This window comes from Helianthus annuus, chromosome 3 (genome assembly GCF_002127325.2).
Source record: "Helianthus annuus cultivar XRQ/B chromosome 3, HanXRQr2.0-SUNRISE, whole genome shotgun sequence".
In the NCBI taxonomy this organism is placed as follows: Eukaryota; Viridiplantae; Streptophyta; class Magnoliopsida; order Asterales; family Asteraceae; genus Helianthus; species Helianthus annuus.
The window spans coordinates 100,824,857-100,843,780 of record NC_035435.2 but is presented as its reverse complement, the minus strand read 5'-3'; the positions used below and the strand labels follow the sequence as shown (position 1 = coordinate 100,843,780).

At 39.2% G+C, this 18,924-nt stretch overlaps 1 protein-coding gene and 1 non-coding gene across 2 annotated transcripts; both read right to left on the bottom strand.

Annotated features, from left to right (window-relative positions):
* Positions 1-8,563: 8,563 nt before the first annotated feature.
* Positions 8,564-8,716, bottom strand: LOC118490790. Its single transcript, XR_004890017.1, has one exon. It is a non-coding gene; the product is annotated as a U4 spliceosomal RNA (small nuclear RNA).
* Positions 8,717-10,862: 2,146 nt separating this feature from the next.
* Positions 10,863-11,357, bottom strand: LOC110931878 (uncharacterized mitochondrial protein AtMg00810-like). Its single transcript, XM_022175251.1, has one exon. It carries the CDS (start codon positions 11,355-11,357, stop codon positions 10,863-10,865), a length of 495 nt encoding a protein of 164 aa, XP_022030943.1.
* Between the last annotated feature and the right edge of the window lie 7,567 nt (positions 11,358-18,924).

Here is an 18,924-nt window from a genome sequence, read left to right as displayed (position 1 = left end):
AAGGGTAAATGATGAAACTCTACCACACACGAATCATGAACTTGTGTAAAAGCAAATTTTGCTTGTGAAATAGTGTTTAAAACTAGTAGATCTACGGATCTACAAGCGGTATTTTCAAAGAACCAAGTATCAAAGAAATCATGTTTTCTAAAGACGGATCTTACATTAACAAGAATGATTTTTAGAACACACAAGTGTGTAAACCCTTGTGTAGCACAAAGTTTCGACAAAATAACTATTTTTGTAAAAGATGACGAGAAGTTGTAAAGACGGAATTTCTATAAAAACGAGGTTTTTACGAAATCGGATTGCTTTATATAAAGATCCGCTAAAAGTAATGGGATTTACTTCATAATTTTAGAAAACTACAAGTTCATGTGATTTTTGCGATTTACATGTTTATGGACTAGTTGATGCGTTGAATATTGTTTTGATTGAGTAAGAAAATGGTTGATTTGATTCATAAAAGAAAATGGTACGCTTGAAAGTGTGGCCACCTCCAGTTACAGGGGAAACTATGGCGAAATTTTTTCCAAAAACCTAACACTTAGAATTATTTTCACTATAAGTGTTAGAAATACTTTTCGACACGTTTTCAAAATATAAGTTTCGCCACGACTTTATTTACAAAATATCGGAGGTGGGATTTTCACAAAATTAAACGTGATAAATATAAATTTTGTAAATATATTTTTCACAACGTCACTTGTCAATTATTTCGTGAAGTGTATAAATATTATTTTTAGGGTAAGAATAATATTATCAAATGTTAACGAAACCAAAATAATACAAACGCTTTCACGATAAACATATAAGTTACACCGGTAATTATTATTACCACTTGATCGTTAAAACGTAACTTACGCATTTTACGGAAATAATTATGAACGCGTATTTTTGTTAAAGTATTATTTTGGGAAAATTATGTGAAATAAAAATATAATATTTTTGAAAAAAAATATTTATATTTTGAAGTTAGAAATAAGATATATTTTAAGTGAGACTTAATAATATATTTCGAACACACATGTATTAAATCCCCCGTCCTTGGGAAGGAAAATAATTACCAAGTATGCACTGAATGTAAATACGAAATAGTTGTCTAACTATTACCCAAAACTTAAAGCATAAAGCTAAGGCACGGTCGTCCGTCTAATAGAGTAGTACATGTAGGTCGTTGCACAGCTGCTTGACTTGGAGACATACTTGGTAGAGACGCACTGCTATGAGTTCATGTCCCCCTTTTCTCTTAACTGTTTTCAGTTTTCTAAACTGCGGGGGTGAAATACATGTTACTATGATTACGAATATTTCTTACATGGTATGGTTAGCGTAAGGAGGGTTATTACTTAGATCATGTGAATGGGTAGGCGGAAACTTGAGGTCATTAATCCTCAGGATAGGACCGAGGGGCAGGAGCGGTAGATCTATCTGGGTGTAGCGAGCCCAGCCCCAGGCCCAGCATAACGGACCTCGGGGTGACTTTGTTCCCAACGCATAAATCTGCTAGGTTTGAGCCTTCCTACTTGCATTTCACACATATCAATGGCCTTGCAAACCATTGGTGATCTCTTTTTCCTTATTTGCTACATACTAGGGTTTTATATAAACAAAGGTTTATTTGCTCACTTACACATGAACTCGCTCAACATTATTGTTGATTTTTCAACTTACATGTATTTCAGGGAATTAAAGGATCTGGCACGGTATGGCATGTTTTCCCGCTGCACTAGTTACGAGGTCATCCAAGTTTAAGGGATGTGACTTTTTCCTGGACGAGTCATAGTTCTTAAACTGTGTTTATGTCATGATGATGTTTGTGTTTGTTGAACACTGTTTATGTTGTTAGGATGTGTTTCCGCTGAGACAATGTTATGGTATTTTACTTTTTGAACCTAAATTAATGGATGATCTTGCATGGTTTTTAAATTCATATAGCTTGTTATGGTTAAGCTATGGTATTAAGAAGTCACACCAAATTAACCACGCTTCCGCAAAGCCAGGGTGTGACACAACACCCGGCAGACCTATACATCGACTCCACCCAGCTACATGTTTGACCAGGGTTGACGCGGGCCGCGTAACCCTTGTCTTTGCTTTACGCGGGCCGCGAGAAAGACATATTACAGCCCTATATAAGAGGGCAACAGGCCTTCAGTTCCGATCTTTCAAAATTTCTTTTCTTTCTCTCAAAATTAAATAGCGGGCATTATACTCGAGTCTAATACCCCCTAAATAGCGAGGTTCTGCTACGATGTAAGTATTATAACCCCTGGAGACGTATTAGATACTCTGCCCGATTGATCTAAGGTTCCGTAACGGCTGTCGTGGTTCTGCCCGACGTAGTCGTTGGAATACCGTCTCGGGGAGGGTATTACTAATGTTAAAATGGGTTATTATACTAACACACGTGCATTTGTGTAATTTATAGATTATTCCCAGGAAATCCTTACTGAAAACCCTAAAACAGCAATGTGAGTTGATCCTCTTTTTGTAAACCTATTTTGTGAACTGTTTTTACAACACCTTAAATACCTTTCCATGCGAATAACAGTTATTGAGTATTTGTAAGAATACAATTATCGTGGGTATGTTGGGGTTTTGTATACAAAATTTGTTACCACCTAGTCAAGGAGTAACATTTCCACAAGTCAGGTCTGACTGTACCGACGGGTGATAATTGGTATAACTTGGAAACAAATGTAATTGCGAGATCGCGCTCAATACTATACACTGTGAAATGGTTTTACTTAAATTTGATTAAACTGGGATTCACTCACCAGTATTTCCTACTGACAAAATGTTTTTGAAACGCGTTTCAGGTAACAAAATGTGAAAGCCAAATAGAAGCCAGCTGGACAGCACTGAAGGCTTGGAAAAGTGGCAATAAAGTTACCTAAGAATAAAATAGATGTTTTGTTAAATAGAATAGGATTTATTCCTATAAAAGTATGTATACTGGAAACTTGGGTTTTACCCATGTGTCTAATGTTATAAAATGTGGTGGTTTACTCTGATAAAATATTTCATAATAACTACAATCCTGATGAAAATTTCCGCTGCCAAATTAGACAATAACGTGATACCATCGAAACTGGCTCGCGGCCGCCCGTTCCCGGGGACGAGGGATCGGGGGTTGCGACAAAGAAGCTGCTTACGCCATGTCATGGGCTGAATTGAAGGAGCTCATGAGGAAGAAATAATGCTCCTGGGCTGAAATCCAAAAGCTGGAAACTGAATTTTGGCATCTCAAAATGGACGGACCAAAAAATTGCTGAATATGTGCAGAGATTTCACGATCTATCTCACGTGGTGCCATACATGGTTAGTCCGGAATTCAAACGCGTTGAGCGTTTCATTTGGGCGTTGGCACCTCAGACTATGAGTATGGTAACATCGTCAAAGCTTGCAACAATTACTGAGGTTATTTATTTGAGTGTATCACTGACTGAGGAAGCTATCAGGTTAAACAAGTTTTCTATCTCTGACTAGAAAAAGAAGGAGACTAATGTTGAGTCCTCGGGAGAGAACAAAAGGAAGTTCTCAAACTTTAAGAAGGGTACCAGCAACGCCAACAAGAAGAAGGATGCGAACCCACCGGTCGAGGTCAAGACTGGTGCTGAAGTCAAAGGGAAGGGATATATAGGCGCTCTTCCCAAATGTGATGTATGCCAGTACCATCATTCCGGCCAGTGCAGGTTAAGGAAATGTGAGTCTTATGGGAAGACTGGCCATTCGAAGGAAAATGCTAGGCTGGTACTGGTGTTGGTCGTGGTAATCAAAGAGGTTATGGAAATGGCAATGGAAACTGCCCGCAAGGAGGAAATGGCGGGAATGGAAATCGTGGAAATGTTGGGAATCAAGCTGGTAACCGGGGAGCAAACAACAATCAAGGTGGTAATGGGAACGGTAATGGTCGAGGACCAGGTTGGAGACACGGGGCACTTTAAGCGAGAATGCCCAAAGCTCAATCAGGCACAAGGAAGAGTTTTCAACATAGGAGCGAGAGAAGCTTGCCAAGATCCAAATGTGGTTACTGGTACGTTCTCTATTGCTAGATTTTAAGAATATACTTGGGTTGGTAGCCAGTAAGCTAGATATCCCATATTCGATAGAACTAGCAAATGGAAAGCTAGTTGAGGCAAATGAAGTCATCAGAGGATGCGTGATAGAACTGGGAGAACACGAGTTTACACTGGATCTACTACCACTCGAGTTGGGAAGCTTCGACGTGGTAGTAGGGATGGATTGGTTGTCAAGCAACAGAGCCGAGATTGTATGTCATGAGAAGATCATACGCATTCCAAAGGTGGATGAAGAAATGATTGTGGTACATGGAGAGAAGCGCGATACGCCTCTAAGGATCTTTAGTTGCTTGAAGGCTAGAAAATGTTTGAAGAAGGGATGTGTTGCCTTCTTGGCACACATTGTGGATAAGGAAGCCGCTGAACCGAAAGTAGAAGATATTCCAGTCGTAAAGGAGTATCCTGAAGTCTTTCCAGAAGACTTGCCAGGATTGCCGCCGCAAAGGCAAGTCGAGTTTCACATTGACTTAGCCTATAGCTAAGGCACCTTATCGACTTTCGCCTTCGGAAATGCAGGAGTTGTCGACGCAACTTCAGGAATTGTTAGACAAGGGATTTATCAGACCAAGCTTCTCGCCTTGGGGAGCTCCAGTCTTGTTCGTTAAAAAGAAGGATGGTAGTTTCCGCATGTGTATCGACTACCGCGAGCTGAATACGTTGACTATTAAGAATCGGTATCCTTTGCCAAGGATAGATGACCTGTTCGATCAACTACAAGGTTCGAGTTTTTACTCCAAGATCGATCTTCAATCAGGCTATCACCAGTTGAGAATTCAAGAGGAAAGTGTTCGAAAGACGGCCTTTAGAACTCGATATGGACATTACGAGTTCCTGGTTATGCCATTTGGTTTGACAAACTCGCCAGCCGTGTTTATGGATTTGATGAACAGAGTCTGCAAGCCCTATCTCGATAAGTTCCTGGTTACACCACGCATGATTTGGAATTAGGCGCGGTGGTGTTTGCATTAAAGATCTGGCGACATTACTTATATGGCACGCGATGCACAATCTTTACTGATCACAAGAGTCTGCAGCACATATTTGACCAGAAAGAGCTTAACAAGAGACAGAGACGATGGGTCGAGCTGTTAAATGATTATGATTGTGAGATTAAGTATCACCCAGGGAAGGCGAATGTAGTCGCCGATGCCTTGAGTCGGAAGGAAAGAATCAAGCCCATAAGGGTTTGAGCTTTGGAGATGATCATTCAAACAGAACTCTCATTGCGCATTCGTGCCGCGTAGAGAGAAGCTCTCAAGGAAAGGAATCTTGAAAATGAATATCTCCGTGGGATGGAGATGCAGTTGGTACCAAATGAGGAAGGAACGTTGTGCTTCATGAAACAAATTTGGGTTCCTCTCTTCGGTGGTCTGAGAGAAGTAATTTTTGATGAGGCTCACAAGTCACGGTACTCGATCCATCCAGGATCGGACAAAATGTACCAAGATTTAAAGTACTTTAATTGGTGGCCGAGAATGAAAGGTGATGTCGCGACATATGTTGGCAAATGTTTGACTTGCGCCAAAGTAAAGGCCGAATACCAGAAGTTTGCACACTTTTTGGCAATCAAGGAGAAGGATAACACGTAAGCTTGCTGAGCTATACCTGAGAGAGATTGTTGCACGGCATGGAGTGCCTCCCTCAATTATTTCTGATAGAGATGGAAGATTCGTGTCAAGGATTTGGCAATCCTTCCAAGAAGCATTCGGTTCTCAGTTGAATCTGAGTACTGCCTTCCATCCGCAGATAGACGGACAGAGTGAACGAACGATTCAAACATTGGAAGACATGTTACGAGCTTGCGTAATGGATTTAGGTGGAAGTTGGGACACTCACCTACCATTGGTTGAATTTTCATACAACAACGGTTATCATGCAAGCATACAAGCCGCACCGTTCGAAGCTCTCTATGGACGCAAGTGTCGATCACCGCTATGCTGGCCTGACGCGGGTGATAGACAGCTTGTTGGCCTCGAATTGGTCCAAGAGACGACTGATAGGATCATCCTGATCCGAGAGCGCATCAAGGCGACTCGTGATCGTCAAAAGAGTTATGCGGACCAAAGAAGGAAACCTCTGGAGTTTGAGGTGGGAGATATGGTTTTGTTAAAGGTTTCACCCTGGAAGGGTGTAGCACGCTTTGGGAAGCGTGGGAAGTTGAACCCCAGATACATCGGACCATTCAAAATCCTGGAGAGGGTTGGTCTTGTAGCTTACAAGTTGGATCTACCCGCAGAGCTGAATGGCGTTCATGATACATTCCATGTATCAAATTTGAAAAAGAGTCCAACTCAAGAAACAGTGGTCATTCCTGCCGACGAAGTTCATATTGACGACACACTCCACTTCACTGAAGAACCTGTTGAGGTTACTGATTGGAAGGTTAACAAGACACGCCGGAGTAGTGTCAAACTCGTGAAAGTTCGTTGGAACGCGCGACATGGCCCAGAATTTACTTGGGAGCGTGAACACAGTAGTCAATTTTGATAATATTATCATTCCATCTTTACCTTCTGTATATTTACATTCACGTGTTTAGAATTGGTAATATGTTGACCGAGTAAGTTGGAGGTAAAGTGGAAGTGGAGGAGCATGCAACTTTTACGTGGGTTGTTTTGGTTTATTTAACATGTGCTTATATTAGTCATGTTTATGTTTATTATAAATAGGTTAGAGTTACTTTGTTTTTGATGTACCCCATTAGTTAATATAGAAAGCTTTTCATCCTTTCTTTCTTTGCTGCACATTTACGTAATCATATATTTATTATTTGGAAGTGTGTAGTTAGTGATCTTGAGGGCCTGAACCAACACTGTGGTCTCGTATGAAAGGGGTTGCTATAGGTGGAAAATCGAAAGCCCTACTCAACCACTTAACCATGAACCCACCAGAACCAACGAATGAGAAATATGAACAGTGGGAGCAAGACGATCTGATTGTATTCTCGTGGTTGATTCAGAACATTGAGCCTGCTATTTCTAGTAACCTTACTGAGTTTCACCATCAAATCCTGGCCATTGATTTACACTTGAGTACTGATAATCAAGGGCTAGGATTAGTTCACTAATGTTCAAAATCAAGGGGGTTGTTCACTTATGAACTTAACCCTATAAAATAATTGCCTTAAAACATACTCAAAACAGTTATTTAACTTATTATAAGAACACTGAAGAAAAGTTTCACACTGGCACAACCAAACTTAAAAAGTTAAAATGCATTAATGTTCATGTTTATATATTCTTTTAAGGTTTACAACATAAATTTTAGGCTGTGATATATTCTCAGATTTCGTTAAGAATATCAATTGTACATCATCTATATTCAAATAAGATAAAACAGATGCCGTAAAACATACCCAAAACAGTTATTTATTCAATCTAGGCACCAAAATTACACAAGAACATACAAAGAGATCCACCAAACTTACCCAAACTCGACTTACACAAAGACCTGGAACCTTCTCCATTCATCCCACGTAACCAAAGATTCTCTTGATTGAGCTTTCACCCAAAGATAGCTTAACGATTTTACTTCTACCAAGACTTTTGATATCACCGGCTGTGCATTCTCGAACAAAACCTAGTTGCTCATTCTCCATATACACCAAATCACAATCAAAACTAGAGCATGAATTGCCTTCTTCTTTTTTCTAGAACGTGGGCTGAAACCATGAAGGTCCAGCAGATCCTTGAAGCGAATAAATGGTCACTCGACTCCGCGTACTCGCCACAAAACAAGCAAAACATGATATATTACAGTTTATATATAAAAAGTACCATTTCTATCTCACATCAACTAAGGAACAATCTTTCCTCTTCTTTATAAAACACATTTGCAAACCTCTAGTCACCGGGCTTGGTAACGCTTGCCTATAACTCAAGTGAGGATATTAAAGATCGTTGGACAGTGACTCAACCCAGTCAGATTGGTCCCACTGATGCATAATCTGGCTTGCCCGTTCCAAGTTGTGAGCTAGACCATGTGGCTTGAGCGAAAGCTTGGGCCACATGGTTCCTAAAGCAGGGGGCACTGCGTAAGGCTGGTTTCACAGAGCTACGAAAACCCCTCGCTCATGACAGTGGAAGGATAACAGGCCGGGGCTCCATGGGTCCATAATATCTACCGGGTTGTCTCAAATGAACAACCATCTTTTTTGGCTATTTAGTCATTGCATCTTCACGCTAGTTTTTAGATAATGAAAAGCTTTTGTGAGATATAACAATAATAGTAAATGTTTAATATAACAGTTGCTACTGAATAGCCCAAATTATATGAACATATCATTTATTTTATAAAGGAATAACACTTCTAGATTTACATTTTATAAATACATGTTTCTCTGAATAATCTAATTTGTTTCAAAAAAGACTAACTTAATAAACCAGGCTGCATTTAAAAACAAATTACTGCAAATATAAAGTACTTAACGAATTTAGAACAACATAAATAAATAAAAAAATTGGAACTAAAAATTGTAGGACTTTCCCCTTGAGAGGGAGTCCTTCCAGAAATTCTCGACGGCCAAGGGAGACCCAAAGCCGAGGAGGGGGTTTGGAAATAGTTTTCAACCAGCAATTGACGCGCCTCGGTTATTACCTCATTAGCTGCGTCATTGCCCCAAGCGCAAAGATAATTTTCCAAACACTCCAACCCCCCTTTTTATACACCTCAGATTTCACTTCTTTTCATACACTCAGCCGATGTGGGATTAGTAACAAACTCACACTTCTTTCAATCTTCTTTCACAACTAATCAGCCTGCTTTTGATTACTTGTCTGCAATGCGGCTTTAATCACCGCAATATATATGGCATTCCTACTTGTGTAGTGTTTGCTGGAACTTATCAATGGTAAGCATTGACCGTTCAACTCGTGCCATGCTTTACCTCTAATGGGTCAAATTAGGTGCAAGTAGTTTTTTAAATGCAAAAAACCTCCTAAATCAACTAATTGATAAATATAAACATACACCATTTCAATTAAAGTTGTCAACTTTGCCCCCATTTTATAAAAAAATTATACAGTATCACTTTGAACCCCTTGACTTTCTAATACGTGTCAGTGTAAATTTGACTTCGTCCACGTCTTACGTCACGTAAATCACTTGGTGTTATTGGTCGTTGTTCGGATGCTAATTTGCATAGATTTACACCTGACCTAACCAAGTTTCTTTAAACTTTTAATATAGGGCGGTAATTACTACATGTGAATGGTAATAAGAAGCAATTAAATTTCAAATGTTATTCTAATTAAGAACATTTAAATAACAATAAATCAACAGTATATGTAATAATAATACATGTGTATTTATCAGCTGTTCAAAGTAATAATAATAAAAATACATGTCAATCGTCCCTCATCCATATAGCATAGCACACATATACACATCTTATTTGGATGAATTATAGTGTACAATATATAAGCATATGTTGCAGATAAAATAAAAGTTGGGATTCGACGGCATAATAAGAGGAAACGTGTATTCAAAATAAAAACTTTAAGATCCCATTAATACTTGTCACGGAAAAGGACAGGGTCTCCAATATTATGCATGTATGAAGAATATGGAAACATAAGCACCAGTGGTCTAGTGGTATAATAGTACCCTGCCACGGTACAGACCCGGGTTCGATTCCCGGCTGCTGCACATAGGAGCTGTGACGTTCTGTGCCCTTACTGTTGGTTGGGTCCAACATACTGTCTGATTTCTATGTGACTACAAAATAGGCCTCTCTGAGCTCATTATTCCTTCACACATGATTTTTTTGTAGCAATCTTGAAGAATCTTATTGTTTATATTGTTATCGGGTTTCCCTCGCTGAGCTCTTTTTTCCTTCACACATGATTTTTTTGTAGCAATCTTGAAGAGTCTTATTGTTTATATTGTTATCGGGTTTGTGGCCACTATACGCTGGCCTTATGGTGATTTATAGCACATATATGGTTTATACTTTCTACACACTACGTATTCACTAGTAACTCGCTAATTGTTTGCGTATATTTTCATGTAGACAAAAATGTGAATTCAAATTTCATGGATTAGAGAGTCGAAAGCCCAAGCTTGTTCAAGACATTGAGCCTAAATTTTATGCGTAGCATATATATGATTAAAGTATTGTAACGCAAAACATAACAGTTAGAAGTTATGCACAATATTTACAAGTAGGGTAAATTCCCTGTGTCTGTTATTCAATATCTCAATTATATTTATAGATTACAATGGGTTGACTATTCTATATTTGTTACAAATATTTACACTTAATAACAACTATTGTGCATATCTTCTAATACTCCTCCGTAGTCGAAACGGGAGGATCGCGAATGTTGAGACTGGAACGAAAATCATCAAAGAGAATCTTGGGTAACCCTTCGGTGAAGATGTTAGCTATGTAGTAGCGTGATGGGACATGAAGTACTCGAACCAAACCCATTGCCACTTTTTCACGGACAAAATGGATATCCATTTCGATATGTTTAGTACGTTGGTGTTGCACAGGATTGCCCGTCAGGTAAATCGTACTAACATTATCACAATAAACGAGAGTGGCATGAGTAGGCGGATGATGTAATTCAAGAAGCAAATTCCATAGCCTACATACTTTTGAAACGGCATTGGCGACACCACGATATTCTGCTTCAGCACTAGAACGTGATAAGGTTGGTTGTCTCTTTGACGACCACGAGAGGAAGTTGTCGCCCATGTATACACAATATCCGGATGTCGAGCGACATGTATCGGGACAACCCCCAGTCCGCATCCATGTAGGAGATTAGCGAGCTAAGTGATGAAGCATGTAAATGAAGCCCAAATGATAAAGTGCCTTTCACATACCGAACTATACGTTTTAGAGCATGCATGTATGTTGTGGTTGGGGTGTGCATATGCATACACACTTGCTTGCTGAACGGCGTAAGAAATGTCAGGTCGCGTGAAGGTGATGTATTGTAAGGCGCCCACCAGCCGGCGATACTCGGTGATGTCAGCCACAGGAGTACCAGAATTCCTGCTAAGTTTTTGTTGAGTGTCCACCGGGGTTGCAGCCAGGTTACAATCGGCTAGACCTGCTCGTTCTATTATTTCCATGGCGTATTTTGCTTGAGATAAAAATAGCGACTTGGGGTAATTGGTGACCGATACACCAAGAAAGTAACTAATCGGACCCAAATCTTTCATTGCGAACTCATTAGAGAGTAATCCCATAAACTGATCAGGTAATGCATTTGAGGAGGTGATGAGCAAAATGTCGTCAACATAAAGTAAGATGAAGGCCATGTGAGTTCCCTCTTTAAATATGAATAAAGAGTGATCGCATTGACTGTGACTAAAGCTGATAGTAGTGTGACAACCCTCATAATTACAGGTATCCGTACAAATAATTAATATTGAATTGTGCTTAATGACTATGCTTAATTACAACTGGTGACTTAAACTGGTTTCTGATTTCTTATCATACATACATGTGCATCACATTTCATATTGTCACATCACTTATTGCATACAAACTTTAGTGACATAGACGATGCCCAAAGCATAGCTGGCACAGTTAGCGGATAACTCAGAAACATGCTGACAATGTCTATACATAGACAGACAGTGTTTTGAGACCCCGTAAGGGCCAGAGTCAAGGTATTACACTAGTATGTTGTGTAGGGAAGTAAGGACCATAAAACTGCGTCACTAGGTGATAGTTTAAGTGCCAGAAAGTGCCTAAAACCCACTCAAAGTGCAGAATTCTGCATTAATCAGCAAAAATCAGCATTTTAACATGCTAGTAACATGCAAAAATATGGCATAATGGTCCTATATACTTTCCTAAGAGTTGGGAATTAAAAGTGTCACAAAAGGGTACTTAAAAATCACTATACAGAATAACTTGACACTTTAACGAACCGGTATCTAACCGAACAACCGGACATTACCCGGAACACCAAAATATTGCTAGAAGCATTGTTTTACTTTTTCTGAGCTAGTTATGGTTCCCCAACACCCTAACATACTACATAATGCAAGATACACATAAAACACTAGACTTTACACTTAACACCCTAGCTAATTACCCACTTATCTTTACACTTACAATTAACCCCCCCCCCCTTCCTTGTTTACGGCACAAGGGATGGCCCCACCTCCCAGAATCCTACAAGATTACTTAAATCTTCAATGATTTCCTGTGGATTTGATTAGATTATGTAATGTACTATGGAGACATTAGAACCTTTGGATAAAACTCAAAATATGATTATAAGTAACCAACACCTTCATCTTCACTAATCACCAACTCTCTTCTCCCCTCTCTGTCCTATTCTCGGCCGACCCCATCCCCACACTCCACCACCATTTTCATTTTTAGTTCACCCATTCCAAGCTCCTCACAAGGTGTAACAAGCAAGGTTAGAAGGCTTGGAACTCTTGGAACTTGAAGGACCACTCACACAAGCTTTTATCCACTCCATTTTCATCGTTGTTCTTCCCTAGCTTAAAGCTAGTAGTAAGACTCTCTTGATCCTTGTTTTCTTCTATTTTGATTGGTTAAAAGATGTATTATGATGCAAATAACAAGATCACTAAAAGACATACACTTGAATCTTGAACATAAAGCTTACATATGATGATATATGGATGAAATGATGTTGTTTAGGGTATGAATGATGTTTGCTTGTTGATTTCTTGAGATGATGATGTTAATCATCGCATGAAGCTTGCTAGATGGTGATTAAACACATAATCTAGCAAGTGGGAGGATGATTATGTAACAACATAGGATGTTCATCTTCTTGCATGAACATGAACTTGATGAATAGAATGATTTCTTGAAAAACAATAATCAAAGTAACCTAGTAATCTTATAAATCTAAGATGTATGAATGGTTTTTCTAAAAGAACCAAGTTTAAAATATGATTTTTGGAAGATCATGGTTTTTACTAAACTTGCACTATTTTTAGTGATAAAACAAGTGTACAAATGCTAGAGAAACAAGAAGAGGTTATAAATAAACATTTTTGTAAAACATGTTTACAAGTTGTAAACATCTAAAACTTCCAAGAATGAGGTTTAACAAGGAGTAAATGTATTTCGGAGGATAACCAAACCCACTAAACACTTTACCATGTTACTACAAGTTTTTAATAAAAGATCAAGTTCATGTTGTTATGTTAAGTGTATAGTTTTTGCACTTGGTAAGTATAATATTGTTTAGAGTTGATTGTTGATTATTGTGTGTTGATTTTGAAAAGAAAATGATATGCTAAATAGCATGGACACCTCCATTTTCAAAGGAAACTATGGCGAAATTTTCTAAAAATGCAAACACTTAGAAAATATTTTCGAGACAAGTATGTTTTAAACTATGTTTTTCAACATAAACTTGCCATAAATTTTGTTACAAAAATACAAGTATTGGAGGTTGGTTTTTGTAAATAAAAATGGATAAATATATATTTAGAATATATATTTTATATTAAGACACTTGTATGAATATTTGTACACTTTGTGGAGTAGTTATATTATCTTAGGGTAAAATAATATAACTTACAAATACCAAGAGTTTACAACTCCAAAATAATACCAAAAATCACAAGGAATGAAATAAAAGTTACACACTTGATATTGTGAAAACGAACGCAAAAACGTAACTTATGAAATATTCTGGAAAATACCATTACAAATATATTTTTGGTAAATATTATTTTGGATACAAGAAGTGAAAATATGATTTTTGTAAATATTACTAAGTTATATCATATTTTCGACAAAGAGAAAATATATTATTTTTTGGGAAGTTAAAATATATTTTCCTAGTATATTTAGAACATATATGATTTTTGGGAAGAATATATATTTTCTTGGAATACAACACTTTTGACAAATAAGTTATATATATATTTTCTAAAGTGAGACTTAGAAATATATTATCTTGGAGAATACAAATGCAAGAATACAAAAGTACATGTATAAAATACCCCCATCCTAGGGAAGGAAATACGGAATTAAATACTTGAGAAGTATTAATACAAAAATATTGATTAAACAATTATTCCAACCCTAAATATAATTTAAAGTTAAAAAAAGTATTATTTTAACAAGTGATTATGACTTGGAATAATATTGGGAACATTCGAAACGTAACTCAAAAAAAAAAATACAAAAGCAAGGCACAGCCCGTTCGTCTAATAGACCCTAGCACGTTGTAGGTAGTCGGGTTTGCTGAAGAGAATTTGGGTTACGATCGAGAAGACGCAATACTGTGAGTTCATGCCCCCCTTTTCTTTTAACTGTTTTCAGTTTTATACTTCGGGGGTGAAATACATGTTTCGATTATTACAAACATTTTATACATGGTATGATTAGCTTAAGGAGGGTTTACTACTAGATCATGTGAAGGGTGGGTACAACACTTAAGGCCATTAATCCTCGTTGTAGAACCGAGGCACATGAGTGATAGATCTATTTGGGTGTAGCGAGCCCACACCCATGGGGACCAGGGTGGTCCATAGTGGTGACTATGTCTTCTAGCCGGAGGCCCGGTACAAATTTGCTAGGTTTGAATCTTCATGCACCATTTCACACATACCAATGGCCTTGCAAACCATTGGTGATCTCTTTTTCGTTATTGCTACATATACAAGGACTTTCATACATACAGACATACTTTAAAGGTTTATTCATACACATACACATGAACTCGCTCAACTTTTATTGATGTTTTTCAAACTACATGTATTTCAGGAAACTAGTGGATCTGGCAGGGGTATGTATGTGTCTTCAAGCTGCGTCGAGAATAAAAAGATGTTACCCATGGTTGTTGAGTTTAGGGGATGTATCCTATTCCTGGACGGGATACATATTTCTAAACTCAGGATTTATTTAAAGTCTTTTGTGGAGTCTTTATGAACTCAGTTGAACATGTCATGGTTTGTAACTTAAATTGGTGTCGATGTTTTCAAGACAAATATGTTGTGGTATTTTCTAAACTTAATTAATGGGTAAACATCTCATGTTTTTATCATATAGCGTTGTTATGATTGAATGTTATGGTATTAAGAAGTCACACCAAATAACCACGCTTCCGCAAATGTCAGGGTGTGATAGCTTAGTATCAGAGCTTCGATCATAGCGAACTAGGATTCTATCTCGAGTGTAGACTACAATCATTAGGGCTCTCACGAAAACATTTTTACATTGCATACATAAAATGTCCAGATCTAGGGAACAAACATTTTTACAAACAAAAGGGTACAAAACACATTTCAAAGGCTATATATTTATAATTCAGTCTTAGAGACTGGGGAGGCTCAGTCTTAGAGACTGGGGAGGTTCAGTCTTATAGACTGGGGAAATTTATAGAGACTGGGGAAATTTAGTCCTAGAGACTGGGGAAAAATCGAGTCTTAGAGAATGGGTAGTCAGTTTGAGAAACTGGGAAGGTTTTAGTCTGAGAGACTAGGGAGTTCAGTCTGAGAGGCTGGGTGGGATAGTCTGGGGAAGACTAGGATGATTACATGTTTACGTTGTTACTACTTACATGCTTACTTGATGATTGTTAATATATGTGCATATGTGTGATTGTTTTGTCACAGACATTATGTCATCTCCATCTGAGAGTGGAGTAGCCGACACGATAGACCCTATGGCCATAGTCTCAGATGATGAGATAGCCACAGACCCTGAGGTTTTCACTTCAGACACTACGAGAAGCGACAATGATGACTTTCAGCCCTTCGCTTTACCGGATTTTGGAGATGACATACCTATAGCTGATGGTTTTCATGACGGGGATCTACTTCTTGTCCCGATCCCTGCTCCTTTTCCTCTTGCTGCATTTCCTTTGGAGGATCTGCCTCTAGATGATATGTTTGACGACGACATCGATCTCTTTATCGAGGGTCCCCCTGAGGATGCCTAGGATGGCGAGGCTCCGGTTGATGATGATGTCGCTATTCCACTTGCAGAGATTCCAGTCGATGATGACGTTGTTGTTCGCTTGTCGTGATTCCAGTCGCTGATATCTTTGATGTTCCGTTGGTCGAGATTCCTGCTGTTGAGATCTCATCTGACCATTCCGGTCCTGACTCATTCGAGTCCGTATCATCTGCTACTTTACACGCACGGGGCGTGCATCATTATCCCACTAACACTGATTCCGACACAGCCATGTCTGCCGCACCTATCTTTCCACACGACTTTGACCCTGATCATGAGATTGAGTTTGTCCTGACGAGCTACCTTTTGAGGTACCTATCATTCCTGACGATCAGCTCTTTGATATACCCGCTGATCTTGAGTATGCTCCAGCTGACCCTGAGCCTGAGATTGTACCAAAGCCTATACCTGCTCATGACCCTCTACCTGTGCATGAGCCTACCCCTACTGATGTACCTATTTCTGCACCACCTTTGCCTGACCCGATCCCCGTACTTGTTGATCGTGCTCCATTTGCTACCCATGTAGACCCCAGATATGCTCACACCCGCAATGGGTGGATTGAGGACGACGGCGACTATCCTCCTTTTGTTCGACCCGTTACTCCCCCACCTGCATCTACCCAGGCACCCGTTGATATCGCCCCATTTCACCCACATGAGTCCGACATTCACCCCACAGATCTACCAGTTACATTCCTTCAAGATATCCTTCCTCCCTACCCAGGGGAAGGACCATCGAGTCAGCAGCCCAGTCAGATACCTTCTGTGTCAGCAACCGATCATTTCATGCCACAGTTTACACACATCGCTCCTTCTTCTGTACCCACGGGCGAGCCACTGATTTGGTTTCCGCCCAACGTGATGCCTATATCTGATCCATACCATCCCTTCCACATTGGATACTCGAGGGATGAGTTGCTTTTGTCGCTACAGCTCCAGCAGGAGATCCTGTGTAGGAGAGTCATGGAATTAGAGAGGATCCCGCGTCCTCCGCCTTGTCATTGTCAGTCACCATTCACGACTCCACCGGCTCCACTTCTACCATATCCTGATTTTGATGTCCGTTTCCTCACTATGGAGCACCAGATTGCTTACCTGATGCGTATTGTTCATGCACTTAAAGGAGGATTTGGCGCATTTGTGCAGGTTGATTTTCATTCCTCCATCTCCTCATCCTCCCCCATCAGCTTAGAGGTTTTTGGTTTTATGCAGATAGCATGTTTTGATGAGAGTGCAGCTATTGAGCCAGATTGCACAGCTTTTTGAAGACCACACTTTGACTCTTGACTTTTGATTGTTATAGTTGTTAGACGATTTGGACGGGGGTGATGTGACCCTACAGTCCCATTTTGATGTATGATACTATTGTGAAACTTGTAAAACTGTACTTATGGTCTTGATATATGATAGCTCAATCGCAACATTCGCATTACATACATTGTTGGATTACTTGTTTGTGTTATAACATGGGATGTTATGTGTATACTTGTGTTGATAAATGTTATTACATGCACGTATTACATACTTACTATACTTATTATGACCTGACCGACGCAACCTTCTTATAGAAGATGCCTCCACGAAGAGCAACTCGTTTGCCCACTACTGAGGCGGAGTTACAGGAACGGATTTCACAGGCTATTGCACAGCACGAGGCCCAGCGCTCAGAACATAGCGGGGGTACCTCTGGAAACAACCCACCCCATGGCTGTACCTATAAACAATTTCTAGATTGTAAGCCATTGAATTTTGACGGCACCGGGGGTGCCGTAGCCTTTGTCAGATGGACGAAAAAGACGGATTCTGTGATAAGGATGAGCAAGTGCGCTCCTGAACAACAAGTCACCTACATCTCAGGACTCTTTCTAGATGGTGCCTTATCCTGGTGGAATCTTTAAGTCTAAACCCTGGGGGAAAAATGTAACAATCCTCAAGAAAACCGACATCCTCGATTATTTTTTTCGCCACCCTAAAAATATTTAAATTGTCCTAATATGTCTTAAATATACCCCATATGTGAAAACCAAGCCCAAAATATAATATGACATTAAAAATAATGAAAAACAAGTTTATTTAAGTTGAGGCGGGCCGCGTAGGACCCCACCTCAACATTCACGCGGGCGGTATAGAGGTTTTAATCATATTTCATTAAGCCATTAAGCCATAACAGTTATTGAGTATTTGTAAGAATACAATTATCGTGGGTATGTTGGGGTTTTGTATACAAAATTTGTTACCACCTGGTCAAGGAGTAACATTTCCACAAGTCAGGTCTGACAGTACCGACGGGTGATAATTGGTATAACTTGGAAACAAATGTAATTGCGAGATTGCCCTCAATACTGTACACTGTGAAACGGTTTTACTTAAATTTGATTAAACTGGGATTCACTCACCAGTATTTCCTACTGACAAAAAGTTTTTAAAACGCTTTTCAGGTAACAAAATGTGAAAGCCAAATAGAAGCCAGCTGGACAGCACTGAAGGCTTGGAAAAGTGGCAATAAAGTTACCTAAGAATAAAATAGATGTTTTGTTAAATAAAATAGGATTTATTCCTATAAAAGTGTGTATACTGGAAACTTGGGTTTTACCCATGTGTTTAATGTTATGAAATGTCGTGGTTTACTCTGATAAAATATTTCCTAACTACGGTCCTGATGAAAATTTCCGCTGCCAAATTAGACAATAACATGATACCACCGAAACTGGCTCGCGGCCGCCCATTCCCGAGGACTAGGGATCGGGGGTTGCGACAGAAGGTGGTATCAAAGCCATGCCACTGATTCAGCCACAAAAGTGTTCTGCTGACACCAAAATTCAAAGTGTTAGGAAATAAATTACGGAAATACGTGCATAATTGTATTTTCTTGTTTTGTGTTATCTGACTATCTGTTAGTTTACAGTATGAGCGACCA

Coding starts and splice junctions, on each gene's coding strand:
- LOC110931878 (XM_022175251.1), bottom strand. CDS start 11,357: ATGGCCTTCATCTTACTTTATGTTGACGACATTTTGCTCATCACCTCC.